General features: G+C 46.9%; 1 protein-coding gene across 3 annotated transcripts in view; it reads left to right on the forward strand.

The window, feature by feature from the left end:
- The window catches only part of LOC139951235 (uncharacterized), a 90446-nt gene that overhangs the window by 22326 nt on the left and 53569 nt on the right, over positions 1 to 14551 (forward strand). For 2 of the 3 annotated variants that reach the window (XM_071950011.1, XM_071950012.1), the window contains exons 9-10: positions 3315 to 3415; positions 4237 to 4300. In XM_071950011.1, the coding sequence (XP_071806112.1) occupies positions 3315 to 3415; positions 4237 to 4300 (165 nt within the window). The remainder of the gene's footprint in view (positions 1 to 3314; positions 3416 to 4236; positions 4301 to 14551) is intronic. The other variant, XM_071950013.1, reaches the window with a different exon arrangement.

Here is a 14551-nt window from a genome sequence, read left to right on the forward strand (position 1 = left end):
CGTTAAGCAGTGTATACAGTACTTTCCTTGAGTCCTGTGAAAAAATCAAAGACCTTAACCTTTTTCGAACAAATGTCTTACCACTTATACCAACAAGATCGCCCCTCAGACACCTGCTTTAGAATCACAAGAGTTGTGGGTTCAAATCCCACCAAATAAGCAATGGCGGCACCAGACCTGTTAATCTGGGGGGGGGGGCAAGAGGGGGGCAAACTTAAATTTAGGGGGGGGGGCAAACAAAATCTATAATGTAATTTTTGTACTGCAGAAAAGCACTGACTTACCACTTTGACGGACTTACGCCAGTGTTATTCTTGAGTGGGGGTATTTCCTGGCGTTGTCGATGGACACTAATCACCTTTAAACTCTTAAGTCTCTCGTCGGCCATTGTGGTTCTCAAATGTGTTTTGATAAGTTTGAGCTTGTTGAAGCTCCTCTCACAGCCAGCTGTAATTACTGGGAGGGTCATGGAGATCTTGATCGCTTTATAAAGTTCTGTGAAAGTCATATATAGAGGTTTCAGGTGTTCTGCGATTCCTCCACTGTATGAAACTTAGCCCCTGTACGTTCATTCATTCGCTTTGCTTGTCTTAGCTCCATCTTTATGTCTTCAAGATTGAGTTTATAATGGGTCGCTAGAGGTCTAATGGTCTCAAAATCGAGAAACCATTTTGACGTTGGATCTGTTGCCGACAGCGATTGGAATATTTGGAGGTTTTCCCCAATAAATCTTTTGTTGAGTTCTCCAAGAAAATTGTCGATAGTTGGATACAATATAGCTCGTTTCATATTGGATTAATCCGTTACCGTGTCCCACTTTCCAAGTGCACTCAGTACTACAAAATCGTCCATCTTTGAAGGGGTAGACTTTTGGCGGCTCTTTCTTGAATTGCAACACTTCAACCCATTTCTGACAGCAATATCACATGAGCGCTCAAAATATTCATGGCCTTTTCATCACATCTGTTAGTTTGCAGTTCTCAAATGAGGCTTTCAATTAGACCTGCTGCTTTCATGTAGTCAAGTTTGGAACTTTGTAGCACATCAGAAGCTCCCTTGGCTTCGTGTAGAGTGTCCTTCATGAGAAGCATACAGGATGTGAATGTCTGGTCTAGCTGTGCCAAGATGGATCTGGCGTTTAATGCACGGTCTCGATTGCTGTCGGATAATTCTACATGCTGCAGAAATTTTACAAAACAGTCAAACCTTGATAAAATTGCACTTACAGCACTCACTTGGCATGCCCATTGTGTGTCCGACATTGTCTTGAACTCGATTGGTTTTTCTTTTAGAAACATGTCTTCTCTCTTTTGGAAGGCGATCCATTGGGCGTGTACATTAGAGCCGCTTAGAAAATTGTAGCAGGTTTGAAGCGTTGAAAAAAAATCAGCCACGGGAATAACAGATTTCATGCTGTCAACAATAACCAAATTGAGACGATGGGCAAAACAATGGACGTATACATGTATTGCCTGAGGGACAATTCACCGTATCCTCTCTTGAACTCCAGAACACCGTCCGCTCATGACAGAAGCGCCATCGTTACCCTGACCAACTAGGTTCTGGACGTCCAGCCCATTGTCCTCTAACTCTTGAAGAATATATTGTGCCAAGGATTCTGCATCAAGTTCATCAACTACTTTAAATCCTAAGAATTCTTCCCGAGTTTCAGAATCTTCAAAGTATCTAATAACAAAGCTCATCTGTTCTTTTTTGCGTAAGTCCTTAGTTTTATCTACTAGTACAGAAAAGTACCCAGCTTCTCGTATTTCTTCCCTGATTTCCTCCAGGATGGTATCACTTATGATATCTAAAATAGCATCTTGTACGCTATGGTGTGTGTACTTGGCATTTCTAGGCCCTTCACACAGTCTTTCTTTCAGAGACGGGCAATACTTTTTCAAGAAGTCCAATATTTCCAGGAAGTTTCCTTTATTTTGAGATGTCTCTCCTTCCTGATGACCCCTTTGAGCAATGTTTTGAACGGCTGTTAATCTCAAAGTATCACTAAGTGTTTTCATATCTTCTCTGTTTTTCTCTACAACCAGACGATGACCTTCACTGAGGTGGTCCAATACTGTCTTTTTAGACAGTTTGAACTCTAAGTATTGACTCTGAGTATCTAAGTATTTTTCCATGTATTGAATCCTTCCAAAACAAATGTTTTTTGCTCATTTGGATGCAAGCCTGACGAAAAGTGACGACAGACAAAGCAGTAACCTTTGTCTGTAGTTGCTGAATATTCAAACCATGGGTATGCTTTATACCAATCAGTGTTAAATTTTCGTCGCATGTGTCTTTGGAAACCGGATAGGCTGATTAACACCAAGATGAACTGGTCCATTATCTGGTGATTGGGATATGTCAGAAGGACCACAGATTTTAGCAGAAGACCTACTTCTATTTGGTGTCCCGGTACTACTCACACTACTGCTGGGTAAGGATTGCTCTTCAACGGTAGCTGGTTCATCCAATAAACATACTGATGCTGTGTCATTTTGTTGATCATCAGCACTCAAAACCTCAAATTGATCATCTGGGATGTTTACAGCAATATTAACTTCAGTCCTGAGGTGTTTGTCTTTGGGTTCAGGATTCTCATCGCTTGATTCAGAATCAGATCTGTGCCTATCATGGCATGGAGGTCGTTTGGATTTCTTGCAAAACTTTCCAATATCCATTTTAACTAACTTTTGTATTCACTCAAGAAATAAGACTTTGCACTGTGTGCATGTGACGTGTTGTGCGAACTGTGTGTACAATGGCTGCTTGCGGTTTTGGGCAGACAATGCATTTCTATTTATAGCAAGTTCACATACTTGTACAGATAAATAAATCCACTTTTGATTAACATTGCCGGAGATGGAAAGTGTATTGGGCTTTTTTGATGGTGCCAGCTAGTTATAATCGATGAAATTGAGTTTATTATTTCCAGCGCAAACAACATTGTAACAAATTTGGTGCAATGGTTTGGGATTAAATTCAATTTCCGCCATCGGGGAAAAAACTGGGGGGCAAACTGGGGGGGCAAAACAAATAACTTGGGCCCCCCCCCCCCCCAAACCAAGATAACTCAATTGTAGAAAGACACTCACTGTTAGTTTACCCAATTGCAGTGAGACAGTCAAACCAAGACAACTCAATTGTAGAAAGACACTCACTGTAAGTTTACCCTATTGCAGTGAGACAGTCAAACCAAGATAACTCAATTGTAGAAAGACACTCACTGTAAGTTTACCCTATTGCAGTGAGTCAGTCAAACCAAGATAACTCAATTGTAGAAAGACACTCACTGTAAGTTTACCCAATTGTAGTGAGACAGTCAAACCAAGATGACTCAACTGCTGGGAGACACTCATCCTCAAAGCACGATCACCCATTGATTGATGTGAGACAGTCAAAGGAAAAATATGAGGTGAGACATATAATTATTTAGGCCACTTTAAACTTTGATAGTTTGTACATGTCAGTCTACATGTTAAATATCAAATAGATACTGCTGATAATAATCCCATCAAGTTTGATAGAAACAATTCATGATAACTGGTTCACTAATGACTATCCATACTGCTTTTTGTTGTACGATGTAACTTTGTTTCTTTAAATGACAAGCTTCTTGTTTTAAAGGCAGTGGACACTATTGATAATTACTCAAAATAATTATCAGCATTAAACCTTACTTGGTAATGAGTAATGGGGAGAGGTTGATGGTATAAAACATTGTGAGAAACAGCTCCCTCTGAAGTGGAGCAGTTTTTGAGAAAAAAAGTAATTTTGTACGAATTTGATTTCGAAACCTCAGATTTAGAATTTGAGGTCTCAAATTCTAAATCTGAGGTTTCGAAATCAAAGCATCTGAAAGCACACAACTTCGTGTGACAAGGGTGTTTTTTTCTTTCATAGTTATCTCGCAACTTCTCTGACCGATTGAGCTCAAATTTTCACAGGTTTGTTAATTTATGCATAATGTGGAGGTACACCAAGTGAGAAAATTGGTCTTTGACAATTACCAATAGTGTCTAATGCCTTTAATGCATTTAATGTAGCTTTTTAAGTTTTTTTCTCTTGAAGTAGTGAGAATGAAAGATTCAATTTGAGGATTCTTGTCAGGATATTGTCCTTTTGTAAAAAAAATTATTTTCAATTTTTTAAACAAGTTTGGAATATCCACACAAACTGAAACGCAGGATTTTCTTACTTGATGGTAAATTTCAAGTTCTTCTTCTCCTGGTATAGGAACGTGACCTGGAGGGGCTCAAGATCAGTTTGGAAGAAACTTCATTGTCAGGTAAAGAGGAAGGTATACCAACGTACATCTTATATGAATGTCATGACTTGATTTCCTTTAGCCCCCTTAAAGGCAGTGAACACTATTGGTAATTACTCAAAATAGTTATTAGCACAAAACTTTACTTGGTATTAACAAGTTATGGGGAGAGGTTGATAGTATAAAACATTGTGAGAAACGGCTCCCTCTGAAGTGACAGAGTTTTTGAGAAAGAAGTAGCTTTCATCGGATTTGATTTTGAGACCTCAGATTTAGTTTTTTTAGTTCTCGAAATCAAGCATCTGAAAACACACAACTTTGTGTGACAAAGGTCTGTTTTTCTTTCATTATCTCCCAACTTTGATGACCAATTGAGCTCAAATTTCACAGGTTTGTTATTGTATGCATATGTTGAGATTCACCAAGTGAGAAGACTGGTCTTTGACAATTACCAATAGTGTCCAGCGTCTTTAAAGGAACCTGTTGCCTTGTATGGGACGAGTTGGTCTTTGAGAAGCGTTTGTAACCGTTTGTTATAAAATGCATATGATTAGAAAGTTAATTTAAAAGTAGAACATAATGATCCACACAAGTATCACTGGAAATTGCGTGGTTTTAGTTTTACCTCGTCGACTAACACTGTCGGCCATTTACTCCAATGGCCGACTGTGTTAGTTCGCAATGTAAAAGGAAAACCACGCAATTTTGAGGCAAATTTGTGTGGATCATTGTATTCTACTTTTAAAATATCTTTCTAATCATATGAATGTTATAACAAACGGTTACAAACGCTTTTCAAAGAACAAGTCGATCGATCCAAGGCAACGTGTTCCTTTAAACACCCAAACTATTTGGCCATTGCAAATAGGGGTTGTATATTGCAATTCTAATTTAACTCCCTCTACAAATGGTAAATTATTCTCAGCTCAGCATTTTGATCTTTGACCTCCGACAGACAATTTACAAAGCAGCTGACATGCTTTGACATTGCAATATGAGCATGCACAGTACAAGCACTCGCTGTGCTACACTTGTTTGCCCGATATCAAAGGGAAACAAGGGTACGGGGTTTCATGGTCTTTTTTCCCGAAGGGGTATATATATAATCCCCAGTTCAAGACCTTTATCATTTTGTTGTGCAAAGTATTGATCAGCAGCCTCTTTATTCATTGTATTCAGTGATGGGCGTTACTTCAAAGACAATTACCAAGTATTTGCCAAGTTTTCAGCTGATTGTCAGAGAACACTTGGAAAGTTCCCTATTTACTCAAAAGAAAATGATAAATCACACTGCATTTTATAAGTTTTGTGTTCAAGTTTTTCTTCCTTCTTGTGTCTCATGCCTCATCCCGGTTTGGAACACCAAGCCTCACTCTCTTCATCTTCCCTAATTCCACCTTAGCCCACCATGCCACACTCTCTGCATTTCCCCTCACTCCACCTTGGCTCACCATGTTTCATTTTCTTCATCTTCCCTCACTCCACCTTGGCTTACCATGATTCACATTCTTCATCTTCCCTCACTCCACCTTGGCACACCATGCCTCCTCCTCTTCACCTTCCCTCAATCCACCTTGGCTCACCTGGCCTCACTCTCTTCATCTTCCCTCACACCACCTTGACTTACCATGCTTCACTCTCTTCGGTTTCCCACACTCCATCATGCCACACTCTCTGCATTTCCCCTCACTCCACATTGGCTCACCATGCCTCACTCTCTTCATCTTGCCTTACTCCACCTTGGCTCAACATGCTTCACTCTCTCCATCTTCCCTAACTCCACCTCGGCACACCATGCCTCACTCTCTTCATCTTGCCTTACTCCACCTTGGCTCAACATGCTTCACTCTCTTCATCTTCCCTAACTCCACCTTGGCACACTATGCCTGACTCTCTTCATCTTCCCTCACTCAACCTTGGCTCAACATGCTTCACTCTCTTCATCTTGCTGAATCAACCTTGGCTAACCATGCCTCACTCTCTTCATCTTCCCTCACTCCACCTTGGCACACCATGCCTCACTGTCTTCATCTTCCCTCAATCCTCCTTGGCTTACCATGCTTCACTCTCTTCATCTTCCCTCACTCCACCTTGGCACACCATGCCTCCTTCTCTTCATCTTCCCTCAATCCACCTTGGCTCACCATGCTTCACTCTCTTCATCTTCCCTCACTCCACCTTGGCACACCATGCTTCACTCTCTTCATCTTCCCTCACTCCACCTTGGCACACCATGCCTCCTTCTCTTCATCTTCCCTCAATCCACCTTGGCTCACCATGCTTCACTCTCTTCATCTTCCCTCACTCCACCTTGGCACACCATGCTTCACTCTCTTCATCTTCCCTCACTCCACCTTGGCACACCATGCTTCACTCTCTTCATCTTCCCTCACTCCACCTTGGCTCACCATGCCTCACTCTCTTCATCTTCCCTCACTCCACCTTGGCTTACCATGCCTCACTCTCTTCATCTTCCCTCACTCCACCTTGGCACACCATGCCTCACTCTCTTCCCTCTCTTCCTTCACTCCACCTTGGCACACCATGCCTCACTCTCTTCATCTCCCTCACTCCACCTTGGCACACCATGCCTCACTCTCTTCAACTTCCCTCAAACCAACTTGGCTTACCATCCTTCACTCTCTTCATCTTCCCTCACTCTTCCTTCACTCCACCTTGGCACACCATGCCTCACTCTCTTCATCTCCCTCACTCAACCTTGGCACACCATGCCTCACTCTCTTCATCTCCCTCACTCCACCTTGGCACACCATGCCTCAATCTCTTCATCTTCCCTCACTCCACCTTGGCTTACCATGCTTCACTCTCTTCATCTTCCCTCACTCTTCCTTCACTCCACCTTGGCTCACCATGCCTCACTCTCTTCATCTTCCCTCACTCCACCTTGGCACACCATGCCTCACTCTCTTCATCTTCCCTCAATCCACCTTGGCACACCATGCTTCACTCTCTTCATCTTCCCTCACTCCACCTTGACACACCATGCCTCACTCTCTTCATCTCCCTCACTCCACCTTGGCACACCATGCCTCACTCTCTTCATCTTCCCTCACTCCACCTTGGCACACCATGCTTCACTCTCTTCATCTTCCCTCACTCCACCTTGACACACCATGCCTCACTCTCTTCATCTTCCCTCACTCCACCTTGGCACACCATGCCTCACTCTCTTCATCTTCCCTCACTCCACCTTGGCTCACCATGCTTCACTCTCTTCATCTTCTTTCACTCCACCTTGGCTCACCATGCCTCACTCTCTTCATCTTCCCTCACTCCATCGTGGCTCACCATGCTTCACTCTCTTCATCTTCCATCAATCCACCTTGGCACACCATGCTTCACTCTCTTCATCTTCCCTCACTCCACCTTGGCACACCATGCCTCACTCTCTTCATCTTGCCTCACTCAACTTTGGCACACCATGCCTCACTCTCTTCATCTCCCTCACTCCACCTTGGCACACCATGCCTCAATCTCTTCATCTTCCCTCACTCCACCTTCGCTTACCATGCTTCACTCTCTTCATCTTTCCTCACTCTTCCTTCACTCCACCTTGGCTCACCATAGTTCACTCTCTTCATCTTCCCTCACTCCACCTTGGCTCACCATGCTTCACTCTCTCCATCTTCCTTCACTCCACCTTGACACACCATGCCTCACTCTCTTCATCTTCCCTCACTCCACCTTGGCTCACCATAGTTCACTCTCTTCATCTTCCCTCACTCCACCTTGGCACACCATGCTTCACTCTCTTCATCTTCCCTCACTCCACCTTGGCTCACCATGCTTCACTCTCTTCATCTTCTTTCACTCCACCTTGGCTCACCATGCCTCACTCTCTTCATCTTCCCTCACTCCATCGTGGCTCACCATGCTTCACTCTCTTCATCTTCCATCAATCCACCTTGGCACACCATGCTTCACTCTCTTCATCTTCCCTCACTCCACCTTGGCACACCATGCCTCACTCTCTTCATCTTGCCTCACTCAACTTTGGCACACCATGCCTCACTCTCTTCATCTCCCTCACTCCACCTTGGCACACCATGCCTCAATCTCTTCATCTTCCCTCACTCCACCTTCGCTTACCATGCTTCACTCTCTTCATCTTTCCTCACTCTTCCTTCACTCCACCTTGGCTCACCATAGTTCACTCTCTTCATCTTCCCTCACTCCACCTTGGCTCACCATGCTTCACTCTCTCCATCTTCCTTCACTCCACCTTGACACACCATGCCTCACTCTCTTCATCTTCCCTCACTCCACCTTGGCTCACCATAGTTCACTCTCTTCATCTTCCCTCACTCCACCTTGGCACACCATGCCTCACTCTCTTCATCTTCCCTCACTCCATCGTGGCTCACCATGCTTCACTCTCTCCATCTTCCCTCACTCCACCTTGGCTCACCATACTTCACTCTCTTCATCTTCCCTCACTCCACCTTTGCTTACCTTGCCTCACTCTCTTCATCTTCCCTCACTCCACCTTGGCACACCATGCCTCACTCTCTTCATCTTCCCTCAATCCACCTTGGCACACCATGCTTCACTCTCTTCATCTTCCCTCACTCCACCTTGACACACCATGCCTCACTCTCTTCATCTTTCCTCACTCCACCTTGGCACACCATGCGTCACTCTCTTCATCTTCCCTCACTCCACCTTGGAACACCATGCTTCACTCTCTTCATCTTCTTTCACTCCACCTTGGCTCACCATGCCTCACTCTCTTCATCTTCCCTCACTCCATCGTGGCTCACCATGCTTCACTCTCTCCATCTTCCCTCACTCCACCTTGGCTCACCATACTTCACTCTCTTCATCTTCCCTCACTCCACCTTGGCTCACCATGCCTCACTCTCTTCATCTTCCCTCACTCCATCGTGGCTCACCATGCTTCACTCTCTCCATCTTCCCTCACTCCACCTTGGCTCACCATACTTCACTCTCTTCATCTTCCCTCACTCCACCTTGGCTCACCATGCCTCACTCTCTTCATCTTCCCTCACTCCACCTTGGCTCACCATGCCTCACTCTCTTCATCTTCCCTCACTCCATCGTGGCTCACCATGCTTCACTCTCTCCATCTTCCCTCACTCCACCTTGGCACACCATGCTTCACTCTCTTCATCTCCCTCACACCACCTTGGCACACCATGCCTCACTCTCTTCATCTTCCCTCACTCCACCTTGGCTTACCATGCTTCACTCTCTTCATCTTCCCTCACTCTTCCTTCACTCCACCTTGGCTCACCGTAGTTCACTCTCTTCATGTTCCCTCACTCCACCTTGGCTCACCATGCCTCACTCTCTTCATCTTCCCTCACTCCATCGTGGCTCACCATGCTTCACTCTCTCCATCTTCCCTCACTCCACCTTGGCTCACCATACTTCACTCTCTTCATCTTCCCTCACTCCACCTTGGCACACCATGCCTCACTCTCTTCATCTTCCCTCAATCCACCTTGGCACACCATGCTTCACTCTCTTCATCTTCCCTCACTCCACCTTGACACACCATGCCTCACTCTCTTCATCTCCCTCACTCCACCTTGGCTCACCATGCCTCACTCTCTTCATCTTCCCTCACTCCACCTTGGCTCACCATGCCTCACTCTCTTCATCTTCCCTCACTCCACCTTGGCTTACCATGCCTCACTCTCTTCATCTTCCCTCACTCCACCTTGGCACACCATGCCTCACTCTCTTCCCTCTCTTCCTTCACTCCACCTTGGCACACCATGCCTCACTCTCTTCATCTCCCTCACTCCACCTTGGCACACCATGCCTCACTCTCTTCAACTTCCCTCAAACCAACTTGGCTTACCATCCTTCACTCTCTTCATCTTCCCTCACTCTTCCTTCACTCCACCTTGGCACACCATGCCTCACTCTCTTCATCTCCCTCACTCAACCTTGGCACACCATGCCTCACTCTCTTCATCTCCCTCACTCCACCTTGGCACACCATGCCTCAATCTCTTCATCTTCCCTCACTCCACCTTGGCTTACCATGCTTCACTCTCTTCATCTTCCCTCACTCTTCCTTCACTCCACCTTGGCTCACCATGCCTCACTCTCTTCATCTTCCCTCACTCCACCTTGGCACACCATGCCTCACTCTCTTCATCTTCCCTCAATCCACCTTGGCACACCATGCTTCACTCTCTTCATCTTCCCTCACTCCACCTTGACACACCATGCCTCACTCTCTTCATCTCCCTCACTCCACCTTGGCACACCATGCCTCACTCTCTTCATCTTCCCTCACTCCACCTTGGCACACCATGCTTCACTCTCTTCATCTTCCCTCACTCCACCTTGACACACCATGCCTCACTCTCTTCATCTTCCCTCACTCCACCTTGGCACACCATGCCTCACTCTCTTCATCTTCCCTCACTCCACCTTGGCTCACCATGCTTCACTCTCTTCATCTTCTTTCACTCCACCTTGGCTCACCATGCCTCACTCTCTTCATCTTCCCTCACTCCACCTTGACACACCATGCCTCACTCTCTTCATCTTCCCTCACTCCACCTTGGCACACCATGCCTCACTCTCTTCATCTTCCCTCACTCCACCTTGGCTCACCATGCTTCACTCTCTTCATCTTCTTTCACTCCACCTTGGCACACCATGCTTCACTCTCTTCATCTTCCATCAATCCACCTTGGCACACCATGCTTCACTCTCTTCATCTTCCCTCACTCCACCTTGGCACACCATGCCTCACTCTCTTCATCTTGCCTCACTCAACTTTGGCACACCATGCCTCACTCTCTTCATCTCCCTCACTCCACCTTGGCACACCATGCCTCAATCTCTTCATCTTCCCTCACTCCACCTTCGCTTACCATGCTTCACTCTCTTCATCTTTCCTCACTCTTCCTTCACTCCACCTTGGCTCACCATAGTTCACTCTCTTCATCTTCCCTCACTCCACCTTGGCTCACCATGCTTCACTCTCTCCATCTTCCTTCACTCCACCTTGACACACCATGCCTCACTCTCTTCATCTTCCCTCACTCCACCTTGGCTCACCATAGTTCACTCTCTTCATCTTCCCTCACTCCACCTTGGCACACCATGCTTCACTCTCTTCATCTTCCCTCACTCCACCTTGGCTTACCATGCCTCACTCTCTTCATCTTCCCTCACTCCATCGTGGCTCACCATGCTTCACTCTCTCCATCTTCCCTCACTCCACCTTGGCTCACCATACTTCACTCTCTTCATCTTCCCTCACTCCACCTTTGCTTACCTTGCCTCACTCTCTTCATCTTCCCTCACTCCACCTTGGCACACCATGCCTCACTCTCTTCATCTTCCCTCAATCCACCTTGGCACACCATGCTTCACTCTCTTCATCTTCCCTCACTCCACCTTGACACACCATGCCTCACTCTCTTCATCTTTCCTCACTCCACCTTGGCACACCATGCGTCACTCTCTTCATCTTCCCTCACTCCACCTTGGAACACCATGCTTCACTCTCTTCATCTTCTTTCACTCCACCTTGGCTCACCATGCCTCACTCTCTTCATCTTCCCTCACTCCATCGTGGCTCACCATGCTTCACTCTCTCCATCTTCCCTCACTCCACCTTGGCTCACCATACTTCACTCTCTTCATCTTCCCTCACTCCACCTTGGCTCACCATGCCTCACTCTCTTCATCTTCCCTCACTCCATCGTGGCTCACCATGCTTCACTCTCTCCATCTTCCCTCACTCCACCTTGGCTCACCATACTTCACTCTCTTCATCTTCCCTCACTCCACCTTGGCTCACCATGCCTCACTCTCTTCATCTTCCCTCACTCCATCGTGGCTCACCATGCTTCACTCTCTCCATCTTCCCTCACTCCACCTTGGCACACCATGCTTCACTCTCTTCATCTCCCTCACACCACCTTGGCACACCATGCCTCACTCTCTTCATCTTCCCTCACTCCACCTTGGCTTACCATGCTTCACTCTCTTCATCTTCCCTCACTCTTCCTTCACTCCACCTTGGCTCACCGTAGTTCACTCTCTTCATGTTCCCTCACTCCACCTTGGCTCACCATGCCTCACTCTCTTCATCTTCCCTCACTCCATCGTGGCTCACCATGCTTCACTCTCTCCATCTTCCCTCACTCCACCTTGGCTCACCATACTTCACTCTCTTCATCTTCCCTCACTCCACCTTGGCACACCATGCCTCACTCTCTTCATCTTCCCTCAATCCACCTTGGCACACCATGCTTCACTCTCTTCATCTTCCCTCACTCCACCTTGACACACCATGCCTCACTCTCTTCATCTCCCTCACTCCACCTTGGCACACCATGCCTCACTCTCTTCATCTTCCCTCACTCCACCTTGGCACACCATGCTTCACTCTCTTCATCTTCCCTCACTCCACCTTGACACACCATGCCTCACTCTCTTCATCTTCCCTCACTCCACCTTGGCACACCATGCCTCACTCTCTTCATCTTCCCTCACTCCACCTTGGCTCACCATGCTTCACTCTCTTCATCTTCTTTCACTCCACCTTGGCTCACCATGCCTCACTCTCTTCATCTTCCCTCACTCCATCGTGGCTCACCATGCTTCACTCTCTCCATCTTCCATCAATCCACCTTGGCACACCATGCTTCACTCTCTTCATCTTCCCTCACTCCACCTTGGCACACCATGCCTCACTCTCTTCATCTTGCCTCACTCAAATTTGGCACACCATGCCTCACTCTCTTCATCTCCCTCACTCCACCTTGGCACACCATGCCTCAATCTCTTCATCTTCCCTCACTCCACCTTGGCTTACCATGCTTCACTCTCTTCATCTTTCCTCACTCTTCCTTCACTCCACCTTGGCTCACCATAGTTCACTCTCTTCATCTTCCCTCACTCCACCTTGGCTCACCATGCTTCACTCTCTCCATCTTCCTTCACTCCACCTTGACACACCATGATTCTCTCTCTTCATCTTCCCTCACTCCACCTTGGCACACCATGCTTCACTCTCTTCATCTTCCCTCACTCCACCTTGGCTTACCATGCCTCACTCTCTTCATCTTCCCTCACTCCATCGTGGCTCACCATGCTTCACTCTCTCCATCTTCCCTCACTCCACCTTGGCTCACCATACTTCACTCTCTTCATCTTCCCTCACTCCACCTTTGCTTACCTTGCCTCACTCTCTTCATCTTCCCTCACTCCACCTTGGCACACCATGCCTCACTCTCTTCATCTTCCCTCAATCCACCTTGGCACACCATGCTTCACTCTCTTCATCTTCCCTCACTCCACCTTGACACACCATGCCTCACTCTCTTCATCTTTCCTCACTCCACCTTGGCACACCATGCGTCACTCTCTTCATCTTCCCTCACTCCACCTTGGAACACCATGCTTCACTCTCTTCATCTTCTTTCACTCCACCTTGGCTCACCATGCCTCACTCTCTTCATCTTCCCTCACTCCATCGTGGCTCACCATGCTTCACTCTCTCCATCTTCCCTCACTCCACCTTGGCTCACCATACTTCACTCTCTTCATCTTCCCTCACTCCACCTTGGCTCACCATGCCTCACTCTCTTCATCTTCCCTCACTCCATCGTGGCTCACCATGCTTCACTCTCTCCATCTTCCCTCACTCCACCTTGGCTCACCATACTTCACTCTCTTCATCTTCCCTCACTCCACCTTGGCTCACCATGCCTCACTCTCTTCATCTTCCCTCACTCCATCGTGGCTCACCATGCTTCACTCTCTCCATCTTCCCTCACTCCACCTTGGCTCACCATACTTCACTCTCTTCATCTTCCCTCACTCCACCTTGGCTCACCATGCCTCACTCTCTTCATCTTCCCTCACTCCATCGTGGCTCACCATGCTTCACTCTCTCCATCTTCCCTCACTCCACCTTGGCTCACCATACTTCACTCTCTTCATCTTCCCTCACTCCACCTTGGCTCACCATGCCTCACTCTCTTCATCTTCCCTCACTCCATCGTGGCTCACCATGCTTCACTCTCTCCATCTTCCCTCACTCCACCTTGGCTCACCATACTTCACTCTCTTCATCTTCCCTCACTCCACCTTGGCTCACCATGCCTCACTCTCTTCATCTTCCCTCACTCCATCGTGGCTCACCATGCTTCACTCTCTCCATCTTCCCTCACTCCACCTTGGCACACCATGCTTCACTCTCTTCATCTCCCTCACACCACCTTGGCACACCATGCCTCACTCTCTTCATCTTCCCTCACTCCA

The sequence above is a fragment of the Asterias amurensis genome, chromosome 19 (genome assembly GCF_032118995.1).
Source record: "Asterias amurensis chromosome 19, ASM3211899v1".
Lineage (NCBI taxonomy): Eukaryota > Metazoa > Echinodermata > Asteroidea > Forcipulatida > Asteriidae > Asterias > Asterias amurensis.